Source organism: Manis pentadactyla, chromosome 7 (genome assembly GCF_030020395.1).
Source record: "Manis pentadactyla isolate mManPen7 chromosome 7, mManPen7.hap1, whole genome shotgun sequence".
Lineage (NCBI taxonomy): Eukaryota > Metazoa > Chordata > Mammalia > Pholidota > Manidae > Manis > Manis pentadactyla.
The window spans coordinates 148163757-148183443 of NC_080025.1; the positions used below are offsets into that span (position 1 = coordinate 148163757).

The 19687-nt window shown below is 39.6% G+C and overlaps 1 protein-coding gene across 1 annotated transcript in view; it reads left to right on the top strand.

Annotated features, from left to right (window-relative positions):
• UBE3C (ubiquitin protein ligase E3C) overlaps positions 1–19687 on the top strand; it is a 130761-nt gene that overhangs the window by 57637 nt on the left and 53437 nt on the right. Inside the window, exons 11-16 of the mRNA XM_036899701.2 lie at positions 2933–3019; positions 8834–8991; positions 9140–9372; positions 16927–17031; positions 19001–19088; positions 19405–19502. Of these exons, the coding sequence (XP_036755596.2) occupies positions 2933–3019; positions 8834–8991; positions 9140–9372; positions 16927–17031; positions 19001–19088; positions 19405–19502 (769 nt within the window). The remainder of the gene's footprint in view (positions 1–2932; positions 3020–8833; positions 8992–9139; positions 9373–16926; positions 17032–19000; positions 19089–19404; positions 19503–19687) is intronic.

Below are 19687 nucleotides of genomic sequence, written 5' to 3' on the forward strand. Positions count from 1 at the left end.
GTGTCTCTAGCTTGTCATCTACTCTAGTTCCTGGCGTGTGAAAGGGAAATTTTTGGCAGGTTGCCTCAAACTGAAATGTGTCTTAAAATTTTTATTGTCATCAAGGAAATTCAGAATTTTTAATCTTGTGTCACCTAGAGGTACAATGTTATATATATTTTTTAATCTTGCTTTTTCTGATAATGTGATACTTTTAGCAGGAAAACACAAAGTATCATATTTGCACTTGTGAGCTACAAGAGTGGAATGATCTTTTGGTGGCTGACCTGTCACCTTTCTTTCCCTGCGACACCTTCACATACAGAGGAAGTGTCTGAGAATGCCTTGCTCTGGACCTTCAGAGCACGGACATGCTTCCACACACTGGTGTCCTCCATTGTGTTCTCTGTAATGACTTAAACAGTCCCTGCAGACAGTTGGCCTGAATTTATGACCTGGGTTGAAAATGTTGCCCTTTACTAATTAACTTAGAGGGTTGTCTCAGCTACATAAAGCTTAATGGGTAATTTTTAATATATCCCAGGTATGTAAAGAATATGTCATGTCTTTGCCTTTCACCAGTAAAGCCCCAAGCAAAATAACCTTCAGTAATTTATAAAACTGTTTAAAAATTTGTTTTATCATTGCCTGTTGGGTGGTTAGTTCAAGAAATACAACTGCTTCAAAGTTAACTTGAATAATAACTTTGAAGTGTATAGCCATTAAAATGGCATTTCAGAAATAGGTACATACATATTTATGTGAAAAGATGTTCATTATCATCTAAAGTCTTAGAAGAGAATGTATGAGGAGAAGCCATTTTTGTTTACATGTGTCAAGAGTATCTGAATGATTTATACTAAAGTATTAACTCTGTTTCTGGGAAGAGGAGATGAAATGTTGCTAATGTTCTTTACCTTGTTTTTTGTATTGTTAAGGAAAAAAGAGCATTGGAAACAATTACTGAAAATATGGCTTTTCCCCCCAGATTTTTAAGTGCTAAATTTAGTTTTTTATATTTAAAACAATTTTAGGAAATTTTGTTATCAGTAAGATTATACTAGATATTACATTTTTAAAAAGGACTCAATTTCTTGATTAAAGAGAAATAATGCAAGTGAATACTACCTTCTAGAATTCTTCTGTATTGAGAGTTCTTGTTTTTCATGGCTTCTTTTCTTTTTCTGTTTTCTGTATGGTTTAGGTATCCTTCATAACATAAAACTCCATAAAAGGAACAAAAGTCAAAATTTGAATGCTTTTTATATATATTATGTGTGGGAGGCATTTTAAATATCTCAGAGATGAGTTATGTATTCTTATTTTCTAATACAGCTGTAATTTTCAAACAATAGTCTTTTTTGAAGTGAATTTTGATTGGAAATTTGCTTGGATATTAATGACAGGAATTTGACATACTTGATAATATGGTTTATTTAATTGATCTTCTATAACTTGCTTTGTTACTACCATTTTTTATTATTCCAGTAAAACTTGAAAAAAATTTCTCAACCTCATTTTGAGATTCATCCGTTGGGCTCTCCTACAAATTAGTGTAATTGTTACTCCTTTGTTACAACATGACACACTGATAGAAACTGATGGAAATGATTGTGTTTGGCCTTTGTGACATTTGAACAGTGTGGTTGGGCTAACTGATCGAATAGTCTTTTCTAGCCCAAGATTTCATGGTTCTAGGTCAATTTCACATCTTTCATGCTTTTACTGTATTTTAAATAATTGTGCTTCTGCTGATATTTGGGCATCTCAAAATGCACCACACTAAAATAAATTGGATTTTTTTCAACCAGCACTGTTGTATGCTCAGAAAATGTTGATACTGAAGAATGTATCTGATGTTTGGATTGAATGCTGGAAAGTCCTCTCTCAATCAAATTTGAGATTTTTTGTATTGAAAAGTGACTTAATTATCTAAACCCTGCTCATTTTTCTTCCACTGGAGGCATTTAAGTTAATACACCTCTTGCAGAATTTTGTCTATTAAAAATTTCTTATGCTAGTCACACTATTTCTAGTAACTCCAGTAGTTAAATCTGAGAATTTAGCTAGAGAATCGTAGATGCACACTGTGTTGTGTTTTTGTTGCTTCAGATCATCCAGATGCTGTGAATTGCTGTTAATGCGGTCTGCCCGCTCTGCATGCAGCTGCTAAACCTCGTCAGGGCTGGGACACGGGTGTGTCTCTAAGGTTCCCTCTGGCCTGAAACCCCTGTGACCTGGTGCTGGCTTCAGCATCCACAGGAAGTGTACAAGACTAGATGATGTGAATTAAGCTAGGGGAGTCTGTGCTCATGATTTTTCTACCTTTGAGTTTTCATTCCACAAGCGTTCTAACACACACTCGAATTCCTGTGAAAACCTTTCTGTTGAGTTCTATATACTAAACCAACTTTTTATTCTTCTAAGATGATTTTAAAGTAGGAACACATTCCTCTCTTAAAACCATGTGTTCCTACTATCCTAAGCCATTTTCATGTGATCTGGTTTCATGAGTTCGAAATTTGATTTTTGACTACCGAATTTACGGAGGTGTTTTATCCTGAGGTCACGCAACTAGAAAGTGTACCAGGTACACATGCAGGGCTCCGCACAGGGCAGAGTCCGCTGTCCAAGCTCCTGCGTCTATTTTAATCTAACGGATATTATGCAGGAGGGGCTTTTAAAAACCTTTAAAATACATTTTTTGATTTAAATTATTTTTGAGATAGTGACATAAAAAACACATTTTTATGTGTTTGTTTCAAAAATGGTGACTTAAAATCAGTCACTAAATACTTACAAATACTAAATGTATTAGTAATAATACTAGTAGTAACACATTGTAGCTTATTAATAACATATATGTACTCAGATGTGGAACACGCTCATCTTGAAGAAGTGTACTGAGTGAATATTCGCTTTTACTTACATATTTACCCCCATTCCTTTTCAGGCTTCTCTACAGTTTAGCCTTTAATGCCAGGTTTCTGAGACATCTTTGGTTTCTCATATCCTCTATGACGACACGGATGATCACAGGGTACGTATATTATGTGGACTTACAAATACAGCCTGAGGACATGGAAAGTGGCAGTAAAAAAATACTGTAAGAACGTATTTTTAAGTACTTCTCATATGTAACCTTATTTCATATTGGAAGGAAAATTCTAGGTGGTCTCAATTTCACAAAAAGAGGAAATTAGTGCTTAGTTTACACCTGTTTATCTGTGTATATTATTAAAAGTATGGTTTAATCTCACAAGGGTAAATCTTTTATCAAGGTAAAAATATTTATCATGAGGGTAAATTTGTTAAAAATCTAGTCATTTTTTTAAAACCAAAGATTTGGAATTTCTTCATTCCATAAGACTTTTCTGTACATTTTTGGTAGTGAAAATATAGATATGAAGCAGTTTAACACCATTACAAAAAGTAAAACAAAATATTGTAGTACTCTGTAAAGCTCTTTCTTGAATAATTAGAGTTTTCTTACATGAATCAATGTGTAATTTAACAGCTAGAATCTTTTTTTTTTTTTGTAGATAATTATTTTTTATTGAAGGGTAGTTGACACACAGTATTACATTACATTAGTTTCAGGTGTACAACATAGTGATTCAACATTTATATACATGATAATTCTAGGTACCAGCTATCACCATACCAAGTTGTTACAATATTTTGACTATATTCCTTATGCTATACTAATTACATCCCGGTTACTTATTTATTTTACAGTTGGAAGTGTGTACTTTTTTTGTGTGTGTGTGAGGGCATCTCTCATATTTATTGATCAAATGGTTGTTAACAACAATAAAATTCTGTATAGGGGAGTCAATGCTCAATGCACAATCATCAGTTCACCCCAAGCCTAATTTTCGTCAGTCTCCAATCTTCTGAGGCATAACAAACAAGTTCTTACATGGAGAACAAATTCTTACATAGTGAATAAGTTACATGGTGAACAGTACAAGGGCAGTCATCACAGAAACTTTCGGTTTTGCTCATGCATTATGAACTATAAACAGTCAGTTCAAATATGAATACTCATTTGGTTTTTATACTTGATTTATATGTGGATACCACATTTCTCTATTATTATTATTTTTAATAAAATGCTGCAGTGGTAGGTAGATACAAAATAAAGGTAGAAAACATAGTTTAGTGTTGTAAGAGAGCAAATGTAGATGATCAGGTGTGTGCCTGTAGACTATGTGTTAATCCAAGCTAGACAAGGGCAATAAAACATCCACGTATGCAGAAGATTTCTCTCAGAACAGGGGGGGTGAGGTTCTAAGCCTCACCTCTGTTGATCCCCAATTTCTCACCTGATGGCCCCCTGCGACTGTGCCTGTCTTAGGTTGTTCCTCCCTTGAGGAATCTTACCCGTCTCTGGCTAACCAGTCATCTTCCGGGGCCATACAGGGAAATGTAAAGTTGGTAAGTGAGAGAGAAGCCTTATTGTTTGAAATGGTTAGCTTTTTACTTCTTTGCATATTTATGCCCTGAAACAGCTAGAATCTTTAACTTACGTATTTTAGCTGAATGTGTAGTAAGTAGAGAATTAATACTCAGAAATCCTTCACGGTGAACTGACTTAGCCCACTTTCTCTGTCAGAAGTCTGAATAATCCCTCTCTAGCATAATACGAAAAGACCAAGTATCTGTGCCGCCCCGCGCAGACTGAACTTCCCAGACAGCTGCACACGCGGCTGGCCCCTTGCGTCTCTTCTCTGCAAGGAAAGCACACCGCGGTTGGAGGCCAGAGCTGGGAAGGAAGAGGGTTTCCTATTGTTTGGGGGGGGTCTTTTGTTTCTTTTTTTTTTTTTACATGGTAATCTTTTTTTCTTTTGGTATCATTAATATACAGTTACATAAGCAACACTGTAGTTATTAGACTCGCCCCATTATCAAGCCCCCCCCATACCCCATTACAGTCACTGTCCATCAGCGTAGTAAGATGCTATGGAGTCACTACTTGTCTTCTCTGTGCTATACTGCCCTCCCCATGCCCCCGCCACATTTTGTGTGCGAATCATAGTACCCCTCAATCCCCTTATCCCTCCCTTCCCACCCATCCTCCCCAGTCCCTTTCCGTTTGGTAACTGTTACTTCATTCTTGGGTTCTGTGAGTCTGCTGCTGTTTTGTTCCTTCAGTTTTTGCTTTGTTCTTATTCTCCACAGATGAGCGAAGTCATTTGGTTGTTTTATTTTTTTTTTAAGGGTAAAAAGTTGAAAGAATTTTTGGTGGGTGAGGGTGGGTGTCTAACATTTAAATATGCACTCGTCTGCGATCTCATCTGGTCTGGGGGGTGTTGATGGTGCTAAAAATCTCATGTTCAAAGTTCTGGGTTTTGAGCTGCGGTGTGGTGTGGGTGGAAGAGAAGGCGATCACATGGTGGCAGTTGATCCGTCAGAGCCACAGAGCCGGCCAGCCCTATGAGAGGTGTTCCCATCGTCTGTGCAGAACAGTTTGCTAAGAAAGGGGCATGTCAGTTTATGTAATAGCATTGCTTTGAGTTACTTTCGTGTTTTAATTTGAGTGCAGTTGTGTCGTAGTGTGTAGAGAGTTTTTAGTGATACCCTCTGCTGCTGGGGCTCAGAAAGGCTGTGATTTATCATGTGTCACCATGAATAGCAGGAAAAGAGAGGCGAGAAACCCAGAATAACTTCAGGAACATTCTTTCATTTCCTTTCATCTTCACATGACAATGTAACTCTTTTAGGTATGTTTTGCTTTGGTTTTGTGTGCATATCAGCCACTTGTTACTATACCACCCACAATAATCAGGAATGACAGGTTTCTTTAGGGTAAAAGGAGCCTGAGGCTCATGAGGACAGGAAATTACCATTGACCTGTAAGTGTCTCACTTGGCAACAGAGGCCCTGTCCCAGCCCTGCCTGCTGACTGCTCATGTGTTTACAGCATTTGTGTCTCCGTAAGTAAATGGAATCCTGGTGTGTGAAAGAAAAATGAGGTATTACTATGTATGTTAAGTTATTAATATTCTTTTGCAAGTTGGTAAAATTAAGCAAATTTTTTAAACCGTTTTCTGAAAATCCCATTTGAGAACTTGAGTTTCTTTTTACTTGTTTGATTTTTAAATATAAAATCCCTCAAGAAGCTTACAGTGTATCCTAATATATATCAACATATTAACTTTTACTATTAGAATAAAATTTTAAATGAAAGCCTGATTTCTCTGCAAATGGCATTGAGTTTAACTTGAAAATAGTTTCACGCAGGAGTTACACAGCTGGAACTCCTAAGCTTTGGTGACATAAAGAGCATGTCAAAATGCAGACTTCCTGGTCCGACCCTGGAGACTTGGGCCAGGACCGTGCACGCTCCTGGGTGACCAAGCAGGTAGATGAAGGAGCACGGGGCCACTGGTTTCTGTTACCATTGGATGTCCTTTACCAAATCCTAATGCGAAGGGTATTGGCCTTGTCACAGCTTAGGCAGTGACCATGGAGCTAGCACAGCTGCCAGTGCCTCCAACTCAGGAGGGACTGTTTGGGTTCCCTGTTTTTGCCCATTTCCCTCTGAATCAACACCAGTAGCAAATAGTACTTCCTGTAATGGAAACAGTACTCTTAAACCAATTTTAGGCAAAAGTGCCTTTAACAGCAGCTTCTCCAGAAGGAAGTGTTTCGGCCGAGGGAGAGGAAGGGGAGAGATGGCTGCTGCAGGCCCAGCATGGAAACCTTTGTTCAGAGGCTGTGTGCAGAAGCGAGGATTGTCTCAGGTCTCACTGATGCTTGTAATCCAGCCAGCTCTCCAAGGCACGAATCAATGTCTTTTCCATTATAGTAAATTATGGACTTCTTTGCACATAAGTCTTTGAGGTTGACCTGTTTTCAGAGGAATGTTTGAGTCAGTGTTTATGGCAGAAAGAGTGGTCAGCAGAGAATCAAGGGACATATGTTTCATTTATATCCTGGGTGAATAAGACCACAGACAGACATCTGGCCTTTCTTGCCAATCATGTTTTCTGCCATTAAAGTGAAAATGATTAATTCCTTTTGCGTACCTCACAGGAGGTCAAAGGGAACAAATAAACTAATGTTGAATAATTGCCCTCATCTTTTCTTAGGGAACCAATAGAAGTGTTTCTGCATACTGGATATATGTTCATAACTCATGATGAAGATGTTGATGAATTTAAGTTAAGGGTTATTAACAGGGATAACAGCTGAAAACTGATTTATCACATTTTAGATTCAGGAAATACTTGATCCAAATTGCAGCTGGTCAACTTGACCTGTATTCTGTCCCCCTAAATAATGATTGCTCATCAACAGTATCTATTATTTTCATAGTTCTGCATATAGTGGCAAGGGCACTAAATGATACAAACCATTACTTTCACCAATACCAACAAAACGTGGCATTGAACCTTGTTTCTTCTGCATGTCAGCCCAGTGCTTGCTGCATGGATGGCAAGCACTGGGCTGGTTGGGGAGAAGCTGAGGGCATGGAGGTCCTCATGGGATGGGCAATCCAGGCAGCGCCCCCATGCCTCGGTTATCCACTATCAGCCTTTTTCTGTCATCCTGGCTTTGGCAGTGAGGTAGGACAGCTGTCCTTTGTCCCTTTTTGTATGTGCTCACTATGTTTTCATTTTGGATGCATCGCTTCCATCTATTAATTCATTCAGCAGAGTGCTAAATACAAGGTGCAGCTACTGTGTGTGGAAGACGGCCAGTTCAGAGTGTGTAGGATCATGAGCAGAGTGTGGTTCTTAGTGGAAACAGACTCCGGCTGCACTTGGGGTCCCTGTCTCATAGCCCTGTTGGTGGCGGTGCTGTCCCCTGAACAGTGCGTCACTCTGACCCGATAGCTCCAGGTGGCTCAGCCATGCTCACCAGGTCCCCACTAGGAACACAGGCATGTCTGCCTGGCACTGTGCTCTGCTTGGCTCTCTTGTAGAGCTTTTGGCAATGGTGAGCAGCCACTCGATGACTGGATCCTGACTCCTGCGCATGACCCTTTGATATATACCTGTGGTTTTGTGGAGATGGGTATTCAAGGTCAAGACACACATGGAGGAAGATGAGAGCAGGATCTTGCCCCCACCGTCTGCTGACCCAGGATTGATCTGGCATACTGTAGGTGACCTCGGAGCTTCATGGTTTGGAAAGAGCTTATAGGTGAATCTCCGTTTGCTAAATGTTCAGTAAGAAAAGGAACCACATTTAACCAAGAAAGAAAGGGAGCCGATTCTAGGAGGGAGAAGTAAAGTTAGTAGATCACAGCTCTTGACAGGTAAAGGGGTCTATAGAGCTCTTTAGGACCCCTCCCTGAAGAGCTGCTCTGGGTGGTCTCTGACGTCCCTTTACAAGCAGGAGCAGTTATGTGTGCTGATAGGTAAACTTGGATAATAGAATAAAGCCTAGTACCAAAAAGAGGAAATTTCATTCTTAAAATTCGACTGTTTTGAATGTTCTTAAATGTAAGTAGCTAGGTTTTTCATGAGACCAGAATGGTCTACCTGTGTTAAGTATGTCAAGCAGAGGGGAAGCAGGGAGGGTTTCACGCACATGGAAGTAAGGTGTGTGTTTAATGGTGGCATTCACTGTGACTCTCTTCTCGTTCTCAGCCTTGGGGCCAGTGGCTCACACTCATCACTCTGGTCCAGTGGGGGGTAGTGGGGGGTTGGTGTCCCGTTTTTTAATTTATGTTATTTATTGACCTGTATTGTTAGAATGACTTTCTCTTCCCTTTAAGTTTAATTGCTAATGTAAATGTTATTTTCCCTGGTTATATTTGTCTGATGTTGTGTCTTAATTTGTTCCCCAACTAAAACTAATCATAAAATCATTGTTTTTCTCTCCCTTTCTCCAATTCAAGGTCTATGGTGCCATTGCTTCAGGTGATATCACGGGGTTCTCCTATGTCTTTTGAAGATTCTAGTCGTATCATCCCGCTCTTCTATCTTTTTAGCTCCTTGTTTAGTCATTCGCTGATTTCCATCCATGACAACGAATTCTTCGGGGACCCCATAGAGGGTAAGAGTTGTGAGTGGTTTGTGTTGACCCCACGGCCTGTGTGAGTGGATGATAGAAAAGGTTTCAGTCTTTTAAGTCTTTGTGTGTGTGTGTGTGTGTGTCTGTGGCGAAATGAGAAAAAAATAGAAAATTGGATTATGTTTCTCAGTTGTAGGTCAAAGACAATCATCAATGATGCCTTTTACTTTAGAAGAGCTGGTAATGTTGTCCCGGTGCCTTCGAGATGCATGCTTAGGGATCATCAAGCTGGCTTATCCGGAAACAAGGCCAGAAGTCCGAGAAGAATACGTCATAGCACTTCAAAGCATTGGCGTTACTACTAATTATGAAATGCAGCAGTGCATACAAATGGAACAGAAACGGTGGATTCAGTTATTCAAGGTATAGAGTGTATGTTTTTTGTTTGTTTACTGAGGTTAAGTAAAGTACAAATGTGTTTTGACTCGACTCTTTTCAGAAGAACAGAATACAAGTTTGTTTCAGGCATAATTTAATTTGCCAAACTCTTAAGTTAAGGAGAGTCATTTTCATCTTCCTCTAAAGCCCTCTGTTTGCATTGTTACAAGCATCTTTTATACATTGTCCCAAGAGCTTGGAGTGATGAGATGAAGTATAAATAAAATTTTTTAATGTTTTCATGTTTATTTTTCACTAAAAGATCTCTTACAGATTTTATTTTTTTTAATTGTTCAAGAAATAACAGGCAGAATAAGGTCATTGATTTATTGCAAATGGAACAGAAATTACTTTAAAATATCTTCATTTTTAATCATGCAGAAAGAGGAGTTACAAGTTAGTGTGCCTGGAGTGTTGGCAGGAAACCACCCCACTGAGAATAGAACTATTGGGGTAGAAAAAAAGGAAAGAAAAAGGGCGCTTGGCTTCCCATGAAATTTCTGCAGCAAACACATCTAGTCAGCTAAAATCGCTCATTAAAGGAGGGAGGGCAGAAGACATGCATTTCCCAAATTGAATGCTGGATTTACAGTCCGCTTAGTACCAGTGACCTCTCGCACGCTAATGTTCAGTTCGAGTCATCAGCTGTCCCTGTAGGTCTTTTATCACTGCTTTTGTCAAGCTATCTATTTAATTGAAAGAAGTTAATTGAATGAAAATGATCAACTAAGCTTGTATTAATATTGCTAATGGAACTTTCTTCTTGGCCATGTTTGGAGAAAGATGTCAAGCTAGACTTTAGGAAAGGCCCATTAATGCTTGCACTTAACCTGATGGGCTAATTAAGGACTGCTTATTCATCCTACGAGTGCAAGATAGTCTCTATCCAGCCCATTCTGCCTGATTTTACAACACATTTCACTTACAAGCAGGGCATTAGTAGTAGTGAGAGTAACTGATAATGTTTTGATTACATGAATACAGTGCTAATGCATCACTGAATTTGGTTTGCACAGTTTATTTTAATCACCTGTCTGTATATTCCCAAACTTTAAAGGTTACATGTTGAGCCCTTAATATATACCTTCTTAAAGATGGACTACTTTGCAACTTTTCTAAGTTAAAAATAAGCTCTTACCCATTTAAAACTTAAAATTCTGGTGTAAACTTTTCCTGGATATGTGTATTACGGTAGCATATATGTTTTTCTTTAAGTTTTTAATTACACTGTGGAATCTTTGTTAATAAAGCTTTCTACTGTGTAGGATATCAGATTTTATGTATCAGATAATTTCAGTATTTATACCAACTATCGAGGATTTCATTATTTTCATATGACAGGCTTATCTTTAGGACCTAGAAATCTTTTAATTTAGTAATGTTATGTAAGATATTTTCCCACCAGCCTGCTTTATTTTACTGAAGCACTCAATGAAAATTTTTTTTTTTTTGTATTGAATTTTTTCTTACACCTCAGAATAACTCATTACAACTTGACTAAGGATTGAGGGTTTTAAGAAATTTGGGTGAAGTTTACTTCTTTTTGGTATAGGATTGTTTTAGGTTTTGAAATTGAATTTGTTTCAAGACAATTTTTTAAACAGGATTCCTGTTCTCTCAGAAAAAAAAAGTTTTTTTATATTACCTGCTATTGAGCTGATCCCTAGCCTAACAATAATAAAAAATCAAGGTATAGTCTTTGAATAGGAAAGAGGATAGCCTCTATTAATTTTTCTTTTCAGAAAAAATTATCTTTAAAATATTCTTCAATGGTAACTGTTTCAGACAACATTCTAGGAGCTTTACATATATTAATTCATATAATGCAGTAAATCTGTGCCAAAGATACTCTATCCCCATTTTTTTTACAGATGAGGTCACATAGTAGTAGATGATAAAGCCAGCATTTGAACTCAGTTGCTACTATACAACCCCCTCTGAAAAGTGGTAAGGTAGAATGCTAGCGTGTGTTGTATATCTCAGTGCCAAATTTGAGCTGAAAATTCAAGGAAGAACCAATCAAAGAAGGAAGAAGCGTTTTGCCAATGATTTCCTTCATTCCATTCATTTTTGACAGTATTGCAAATGATGAGACCTGACTGCTTCAACCACCGACTATTTTCATTTTTCAGTCTTACGATGGTCCTCTAGAAGCTAATTTCTGTGAGAGACTCTGTTGGCTGGTCACAGAACATAGAATTTTAAGTGGGTAGGGTCATCTTTCTTTGTCACTATAACAATTGAGGTCAGTTTCCCAGCCCTGCATTGACACTGCTAAAACAGTTTATGCATTCATTAAATTTATAAACTCTTGTAGTGTAATTTATAGTGGTAACTGCTTGAGCCCCGTGAGGGAATGGGGGTCCTGTCTTGTGTGTCTGCAGCTGTCAAACTGAGAGGAGTTACCTCAAAGCAAGGAGGTGTGCTGGGGGACAGAGGGGGACTCTTGTGCCTTCCCTGTCTGCACACATCTATATGTACAGAGGAGAGGGCTATGTCATGAGTGATCCTCAGTTTCAGAAAGACATCTTAAAACAGTAAAAGCACTAGATGCCAGCAGTACCCTGATTACATCCTAAAGTGCCACCAAGAACTGTCGGTGGTGACCAAGTGTCACAAAGCCACACGTCCTTTGTTCCTATAGAGTGGTGCCATGTAGTTCTCGATCTTTGAAGGTGTGTTTGTTTTGAGTAAATACAGTGAATGTTTTTAAGAAGTATTTTCATAGTGTTTTCAACATGGCACAGAATACTGGTGGCTTTCAAAAAAGGCCAGTTTTCACAAGTGGTAACCAAGGGCCTCGTAAGAGTCTCTTGGCCTGTGACAGCCGTGATCCATGTTAGACGCTTCCTGACTGCCCAGGCTGGGCCGCTGCTGCCAACAGGAGTGTCATAAATGAAGGCGGCCGGAGGCCCCGTGCTTTCAGTATCATTAGTAGTGAAGAAGACAAGCATTCGTCTGATTACATTGAGATAAAACAAAGCTGAGGTCAGTGCCTCTGGAGTGCAGAGGATGAAAGCAGCCATTAAGGTCATTCTGAACTTCCGATTTTGTCTGGGAAAACTCTTGCTGCTCTTCTGTGAGGTGATATTCTCAGAGCTGCTGCCTTACTGGTTTTTCTCATTCCATTTTTATATATTCTTCATTATGAAATCAAAATTTTTAAATTTCTTATTTGATACATATTTACCATTTACCACACCTAACATAAATTTGTGCTGTTATCATATGCTTTGTATTGTTTGAAAGAATTACCTAAGATGTTTGATTTTATTTATGAGATTTAAGAGAAAAAGACTACTACTTTCTATTATAATGTAATTTAGTCTTTCAGCTGCCTTTCAAAATTCGGATTATGTGTGAGTGTGTTTGGTTGCACTAACATAGCTAAATAGCAGTGATCTCCACTCAGAACTGGCATACTCTAATGCTGACGGCCTTTGTTCACCTAAGATGGTATGCATAAATAAATGGAAGTGAGTCATATGATGTAATATTTATAATGCTCAGGAATATTTCCCTACAGTCTTCAGTCAAGATTTTCTTGTGATCCTCATAGGCAGTGAACTCTCAAACACAGTGATCCTGTGAAATAGTGCCAGTTAATTTATAATCTTTGACTTAGACATTTGTCCATTGTGGTTTTTATGCCAGATCTGTATGCTTCTAAGCAGTTATTGACTTGATCTGTTCAACACAGGAGCTAAGAGAGACCTGCTTACAAGTGTCACCTATCGTTAATTCAATTGGTAAATAATAGAACATATGTAACGATTGTTTGCATTTCTGAGTGTTTACTTAAATCATTTTATTAGTTTTTGAGCATTTATTTGATCTAAGGTTCAGATCTAGCATGGAGAAGCCCTTAAGCACGTCCTGTCAGTGTGGTGCTGTTGTGTCTGGGACCGTGAGCACCTGCTGGGACCGGGTGTGGAGTCGGCGCCCTGGCTACTCCGGTGGCTTGTTTACTGTTTACTTCCTGTTTCCTAACACTGGTTTTCAAGTCTAACTGCATGTCAGGATCTCCCAGGAGCAGCTTAAAACAATTACTGACTGGCTTCTCCTCAATCGAATTGCATTAAAACTGCTTTTGGTGGCGCCCCTGTGTGGACATTTCCATTCATCTGGGAGGTTCCCGCACGCCCAACGAGGAGGGGCCGAGGGTCCCTTGGCAGGTACTCGCGGCCTTTCATCTTGGCTCCAAACATTGCTCCCACTCCCCCCGAGGTTCTTTTTGAATCTAAAATTCTATAAGTCCTTCAGCTTGGGTAACAGCCTTCTGTAGTAGGGATATCTAGGCCAGAAAATTTGGTAAAATTAACTGAAGGTGAAACAAAAACTGTCTTCTGACCTCAACACTGGCTCTCGGTTGAACTAGGTTAAGGTTGTTACTCCAGTTGTCCTTACCTTTCACAATCTTTAGTCAATTTATGTAACTTTTTTAATGGCTACCTCTGTAAACTTTGCTTTTTGGTACCAAATATTTGTATAGCACTTGCGTTTGTGATACTGAAAATTAATAGAGAAAAGGAACATGTCTCAAGGTGTTCTGACATCACAAAATGGACCCAGTTAAATTTACATGGCTTCTTAAAATTTGTATTTTTCTTTAAAATTTGGAAGAAAAATAGTTTCAATGAAGGAGGAAAATGTTCTTAGCTGGATTTAATACATGGGATTTTCTAGAGAAGTGTCTTGGGAATTAGTCCAAGTCTAGTATTGCCAGATTTAACAGATAAAAAATATGTATTGCCCAGTTAAATTTGAACCTCAGATAAACAGCAGATGCTTTTTTAGATGTGAATATGTCCTGTTCAGTAGTTTTGGATATTGTTTTATTTCAAATAAAGCAATATTTGGGTTATATTTATATTAAAACAATAAGTTGGTGTTTATCTGAACTTCAGATTTAACCAGGCGTCCTGTATTTTCTCTGGCAATCCTATCTGGGACTCATCTTCAAGTTTGGTTTGCTCTCAACTTTAACTTGTTAATAGATGCTTTTCTGCAGTGACTCCTATCTCGACATCCCCTCCTTAGTAACATCTTCCAGATCACTTTGGTACCATCTCCTTTCACCCCACACCCTCTCCCCCTGTTTCTCTCTTTTCTTTCCTTTTTTTTTTTTTGGAGAGGGGATCACAGATACCAGGATGTTTTATCAGTAATATGTGATTCCTTCTTTTTTTCATGTGAAATACAAAAAGACATGCCCTGTATTGAAACTTTGTAATGTTTAATTTCAAAATTCAAACAAATGTAAATTATGGCATTAATTGCCATATAGTTTAATAATGTTTGTGACCTACAGAAAATAAATGTCCTTATAAACATAGATTGGACAGAGATGAGTACCAGGAGGTGGGCAAAGTTTTGCCCTGGAGTTAAGCAGCCCTGGTTATGCCCTTGCACGCCCTTGAGCAGTGCACTTACGCTCAGTAAAGCTCGTTTCCCTCAGATGTCCCTTGGGCATAATATATTCAAGAGGATGTCAGAGTTTGATGCAATGATATGGGTAAACCATAATTAAATGGGTGCAATTAAATGTATGTAAATACTTGTCAGAAAGTTGTGTATTGTGGGTAAATTTCAACATGATATCTGTTAGATCTGAATGTGTTTAAAATACCAATAAAATTGGTTGTGAAAATGGGAAGATAAGACAGGGTATGACTGTCATAGAAGAAGGTTGTGCCTGGGGGGTCCCTACTGCTGGAAAAGCACCTGCTGAGCTCTGCGTGATGCACTCTGGGGTGCTCTCTGCGGGGTGCACTCTGTGTGGTGAGCTCTGCAGGGTGCACTCTGCGTGATGTGCTTGGGGGTGTGCTCGGCTGAGCTGGATGTGGCCCAGACCAAGACGGCAGGTGCAGCGTGGCTCATTGAGAGTCTTGTCTTTTGAAGAACAAAACCGAGAGACTTCCAAGAATTAAGTGCGTTATTTCTGTGACCAATCCTTGTTATGACCATGCAGTCAACCAGATAGAACAAAAAACTAGGCTGCTGTCTGTGTTCCTCAGCTACACGAGAGATCAGTAATTATAAGCATTGCATATTGTGTGGCTTAGCCGCTGAACAGCCACAACAGTGCCAATAGTCAAGAATAACTTAGTCCAAATTCACCCTGTCTACTTAGTAATTTCTACTAATTCAACAAGGACATCCCATAGTATTAGGACAGGCTTTAAAATGCCACAAGCGTCACAACTAAATTGGTATAGAAGAGCTACCAGTTAAAAAGCCGTACTCTGGATCATGAGAGGTCTACTACTCTCGTTCTGTCTACGTGGCCAAACCGCTCAAGCGGTACATTTCCCTGTCCGTGGGCACACTGTCCGCTGTCCCCGTGACAATGGCCTGAGCTACCAGCCAGGGACCCTTTCTCACCCATTTTTCATACAACACAATTTCTGGTGGCTGTGGATGCCAGCCAGGGTTTGTATGTCATAAAAGAAACATTTGTGTTTCTGTTGCTATATTGTGGAATTTTAAAGGGAAATCTCCATTGACATTTGAGATTATGCAGTCTTGCTTGTCCAGTGGGTATATTTGGAAATTTACCACATTACTTTAATTTCGTTATTGCTTATCCAAATTATTGTTTACTTAATTAGAGGCAGTGTGTACACAAATCTGGCCTTTTTAGAAAACATCATCATAGTCTTATTTTAACTATGTAGTGTTTATAGTATCAAATCCTGGTTGTAAAGGTGTAAAACTGTATTTACAATTTTATGGTGGTTTATCTTGTTCATTACAGAATACATTTCTATTTAACATGGAACTTCAGGTCTTTTAAAAATGATGGTGCTATTACATCTCTTTAATCACATATTATAAAATTTATAATTAATTATTGATCCCAAGTAAGTCATCAAGTACCTACTGGATTTCTGGGAACTCTGTGAGGAGCTTACTCCCGTCAGAGGGGACAATGCACAGCGGGAGGTCGGGCCGGCGCATCTGGGGTGCTTGTGAAGGAAGGTGGACCAGGTGTGTGCGGCTAGCGTGGGGTGTGGACTGAATGCCAAAAGCTTATGTGAGGGAAATACTGAAACTGTTTTTCCTTTTGGAAGACATGAGCCATGTATACCCAGGCCACTTCTTTGTCTCCTCACCATGGTTTTCAGAAAAGGAAGAAATGCTATCTTACCCAAGGAAAAAGTTTTATGAAATTGCTGTACTTAGAGATGTCTTTCATTTAGCCCAGATGAGCTAATAACATTCCCACATTTGTTTCAAAACGTAATTACTACTGCCCTTGTAGTTTTTAAAACAGCAGGTTAGGCACATATTTATGTTAATTTTTCTCTGTTGTCAGGTAACTTACTGCTTTGTACTTAAAACTCATTGTGGTGACCACTGAATGACATACTTCTGTACACTGGTCTGATGGTGGCAAGGCTGAAGCCCATGCCTGTCAGGCACTTAGTGGAGGAAGTGAGCTGTGTCCTTCGACTTCCGACGGGCAGTGTCACTTCTTTTGTGCAGCGTGGTCACTGAGCTTGTTTTATGTCACATGGTCCTGTTCTTCCTCTTCAGGTCATCACCAATCTGGTGAAAATGCTGAAGTCCAGAGACACAAGGAGAAATTTCTGTCCTCCAAATCACTGGCTGTCAGAGCAAGAAGATATCAAAGCAGATAAGGTATTATGGAAAGGTCTTTGTGATAGTTTATTGTCAAGTATATTTTTTCAGCTTTTGTAATTCCAGGGAGAAGAATAAATCCTTTAAAATTGTTTATTGTTAAGTAACTAAATATTAGCAGTAAACTATTATTAACTCTCAGATCACATAAAAGAATATATAGTGATATCATACATGACTTAAACATGTGTCTTGACTTGTTACCAATCCTAATTTGCTGATTATAGCATTATATTGAAGCCTAATGATTCTTTGTTGAGGTTGAAAAGGTTTTGCTTTTATTGGTACTATCAATATATATTTAGTACTTAAAAGAAATGGAGCTTATCCTTGATTTTCTAAAGGAATGGAAGCAAATTTCAGTATTACCAAGATCTAGATCAATAGTAGCTTCAATAGTATATTTTTAAAAAAGTTTAAATAACTAACAAAGGCCATGAGGTATTTTCATTTTTGTTTGTCAGAAAAAGGGATGACTAGATTGATTCAAAAATCTTGGGGATGAGGGCAGAGAGTGGAGGGGCATGGAAGAAAACAACATTACGTAAACATTAAAGAAAACGGGTGTTTCAGAAAAGTTTCAGAAGCATTATTTCCACACAAGATATTTTATCTTTGAATTAAGATTGTTGCGCTTCTACCTCTGCCCACTGAGCAGGCTGGCATGGTGGCAGACCCTGGATGAGGGAACCACCTCCAAGGCTCAGGGAAAGGCCTCCAAACAGCCCTTCCCAAGGAAAAGAAACAGTCCCTGCAAGGTGCACATGGAGCGTGCTGTCCCTGCCCAGCAAGGGAACCGCAGGAGGCACTGAGTCCTGTGCCAGGGCCACAAGCTGCCGGGGCTCCAGCCTGCCAGCAGGAGGTGCTGTGGACTAAATGCGACATAGGTTTAAAACTGGGTTCGTGATGATACTGAAAAAGAAGAGGAGCTTTATTGGCCATTTTTGTAGGATGCAAAGGAACCACCCCGTTACTTTGAGTACCAGTTTGTAAAAAGCCTGCTTTTCCTTTACGAACTGTACCTCAGGCCAAGCACACAGTTGGTGACCCTAGATCCTTCTCAGTATAAAAGTATTCCAGCTAATAGTATGTGAGGAAGGCATTTCCGAATGGGCACCCACATCCTGGTGTCCGCACTGGGCCCCAGCACTGGGCTGGAAGCCCCCCGGGAGACAGGAGTCTATTATTGCCAGAACGTAAATTACATGCTGCTGCTTTACTCCAGAAAGAAAGGTCAGCTGAGCCAGTGTGTCTGGTGGCATAATTGACTCATGTTTTTGTTTTGGCACAAATCTTCCACCTCATTGCTGACCTGTAACAGCCATCATGCAGACCTGCGGCAAGCAGACAGCACCTTGGGAGGGAAGAGCACGCTGCCCTGACGTGTTCTTGCCAAATGTCAGACCCACATGTGATGAAACCTGTAGATATAAGTACAAATTTATAGGAACTGAAGGGCCTGGACATGCATGTTAAATCACACCATGAGGATACAATTAGTAAAGTGCAGGCGATGGGACTGCTATAGGACAAGGGTGTCTGTGTCAGAATTGTAAGGGCTGCAGGGCCGACAGATGGAAGAGCTATGAAGCAGTGTGTCACATAACCTTATTTGATACCAGTTCAAACAGGCTTTTTTAATTATGAGAAAATGGATACTTGGTAATAGTAAGAAGTTGTTAATGTTTTTAATGTGGTATGGTTTTCTTTGTAAGCAATCATATCATCATGATTTCCTATGCCCAGACATTACACATCATTAAATAGAACAAGTAGAGATTTCCTGGAGATGCTGGAAAAAGCAGTCACACTGTTAGAGTGTAAAAGAGCAGCTAGCATGGGGCAGAGAGCACGGAAGGGACCTGGCTAGCAGAGGTAGATGAGAGACACTGCTGCACGCACATGGGACAGGTAGCAGTTTATGCTAGAACATGAGGAGGTACTAAGCAAGGGTTGCTGGTCCCTGCAGGTCACCCAGCTCTATGTGCCAGCTTCCAGGCACGCGTGGCGGTTCCGGCGAATGGGGAGAATAGGCCCCCTGCAGTCCACCCTGGATGGTGAGTTCTGGAGCACTTTTCTCTTTTAATGCAGGTTTACTGTGAAACTCCCTTTGTTGTGTGCCGTCCTGTGATTTTTGATAAACATACACTGCCATGATCAACCAAATAGAATACTTACCACTCCAGAAATTACCTCATTCCCGGTGTAGCTGACCTTTCCTCCACCCCCAGCTCCTGGCAACCAGTGGTTGGTTTTTTACCCCAATAGCTTTGCTTTTTGCAGCATATCTGTAAGTGGAGCCATAGTGTGTAGCCTCGTGGGCCTGGCAGGGAGGGTGTGCACCACTAACGACGGTTTCACCGTGCGTTGCAGTAGGCTTGGAGCCCCCACCACTGTCCGTGTCCGAGGAGAGACAACTTGCCATCCTTACCGAGCTGCCCTTCGTGGTCCCGTTTGAGGAACGAGTAAAGGTATGCAGTTTGGTTTCTTTATAAACAGGCTCCTGTGTTTCGTGGTTATTTATATCATTTCAGTGTTTAAAAATTAACACCAATTAAAAATCCCTAAAGCTGCCCAGTATCGAGCTGGTTATGTAATTTATATTTTTCTCACTAGACTGTAATACTTGATGATGATACACTGACAGTGACAAAAT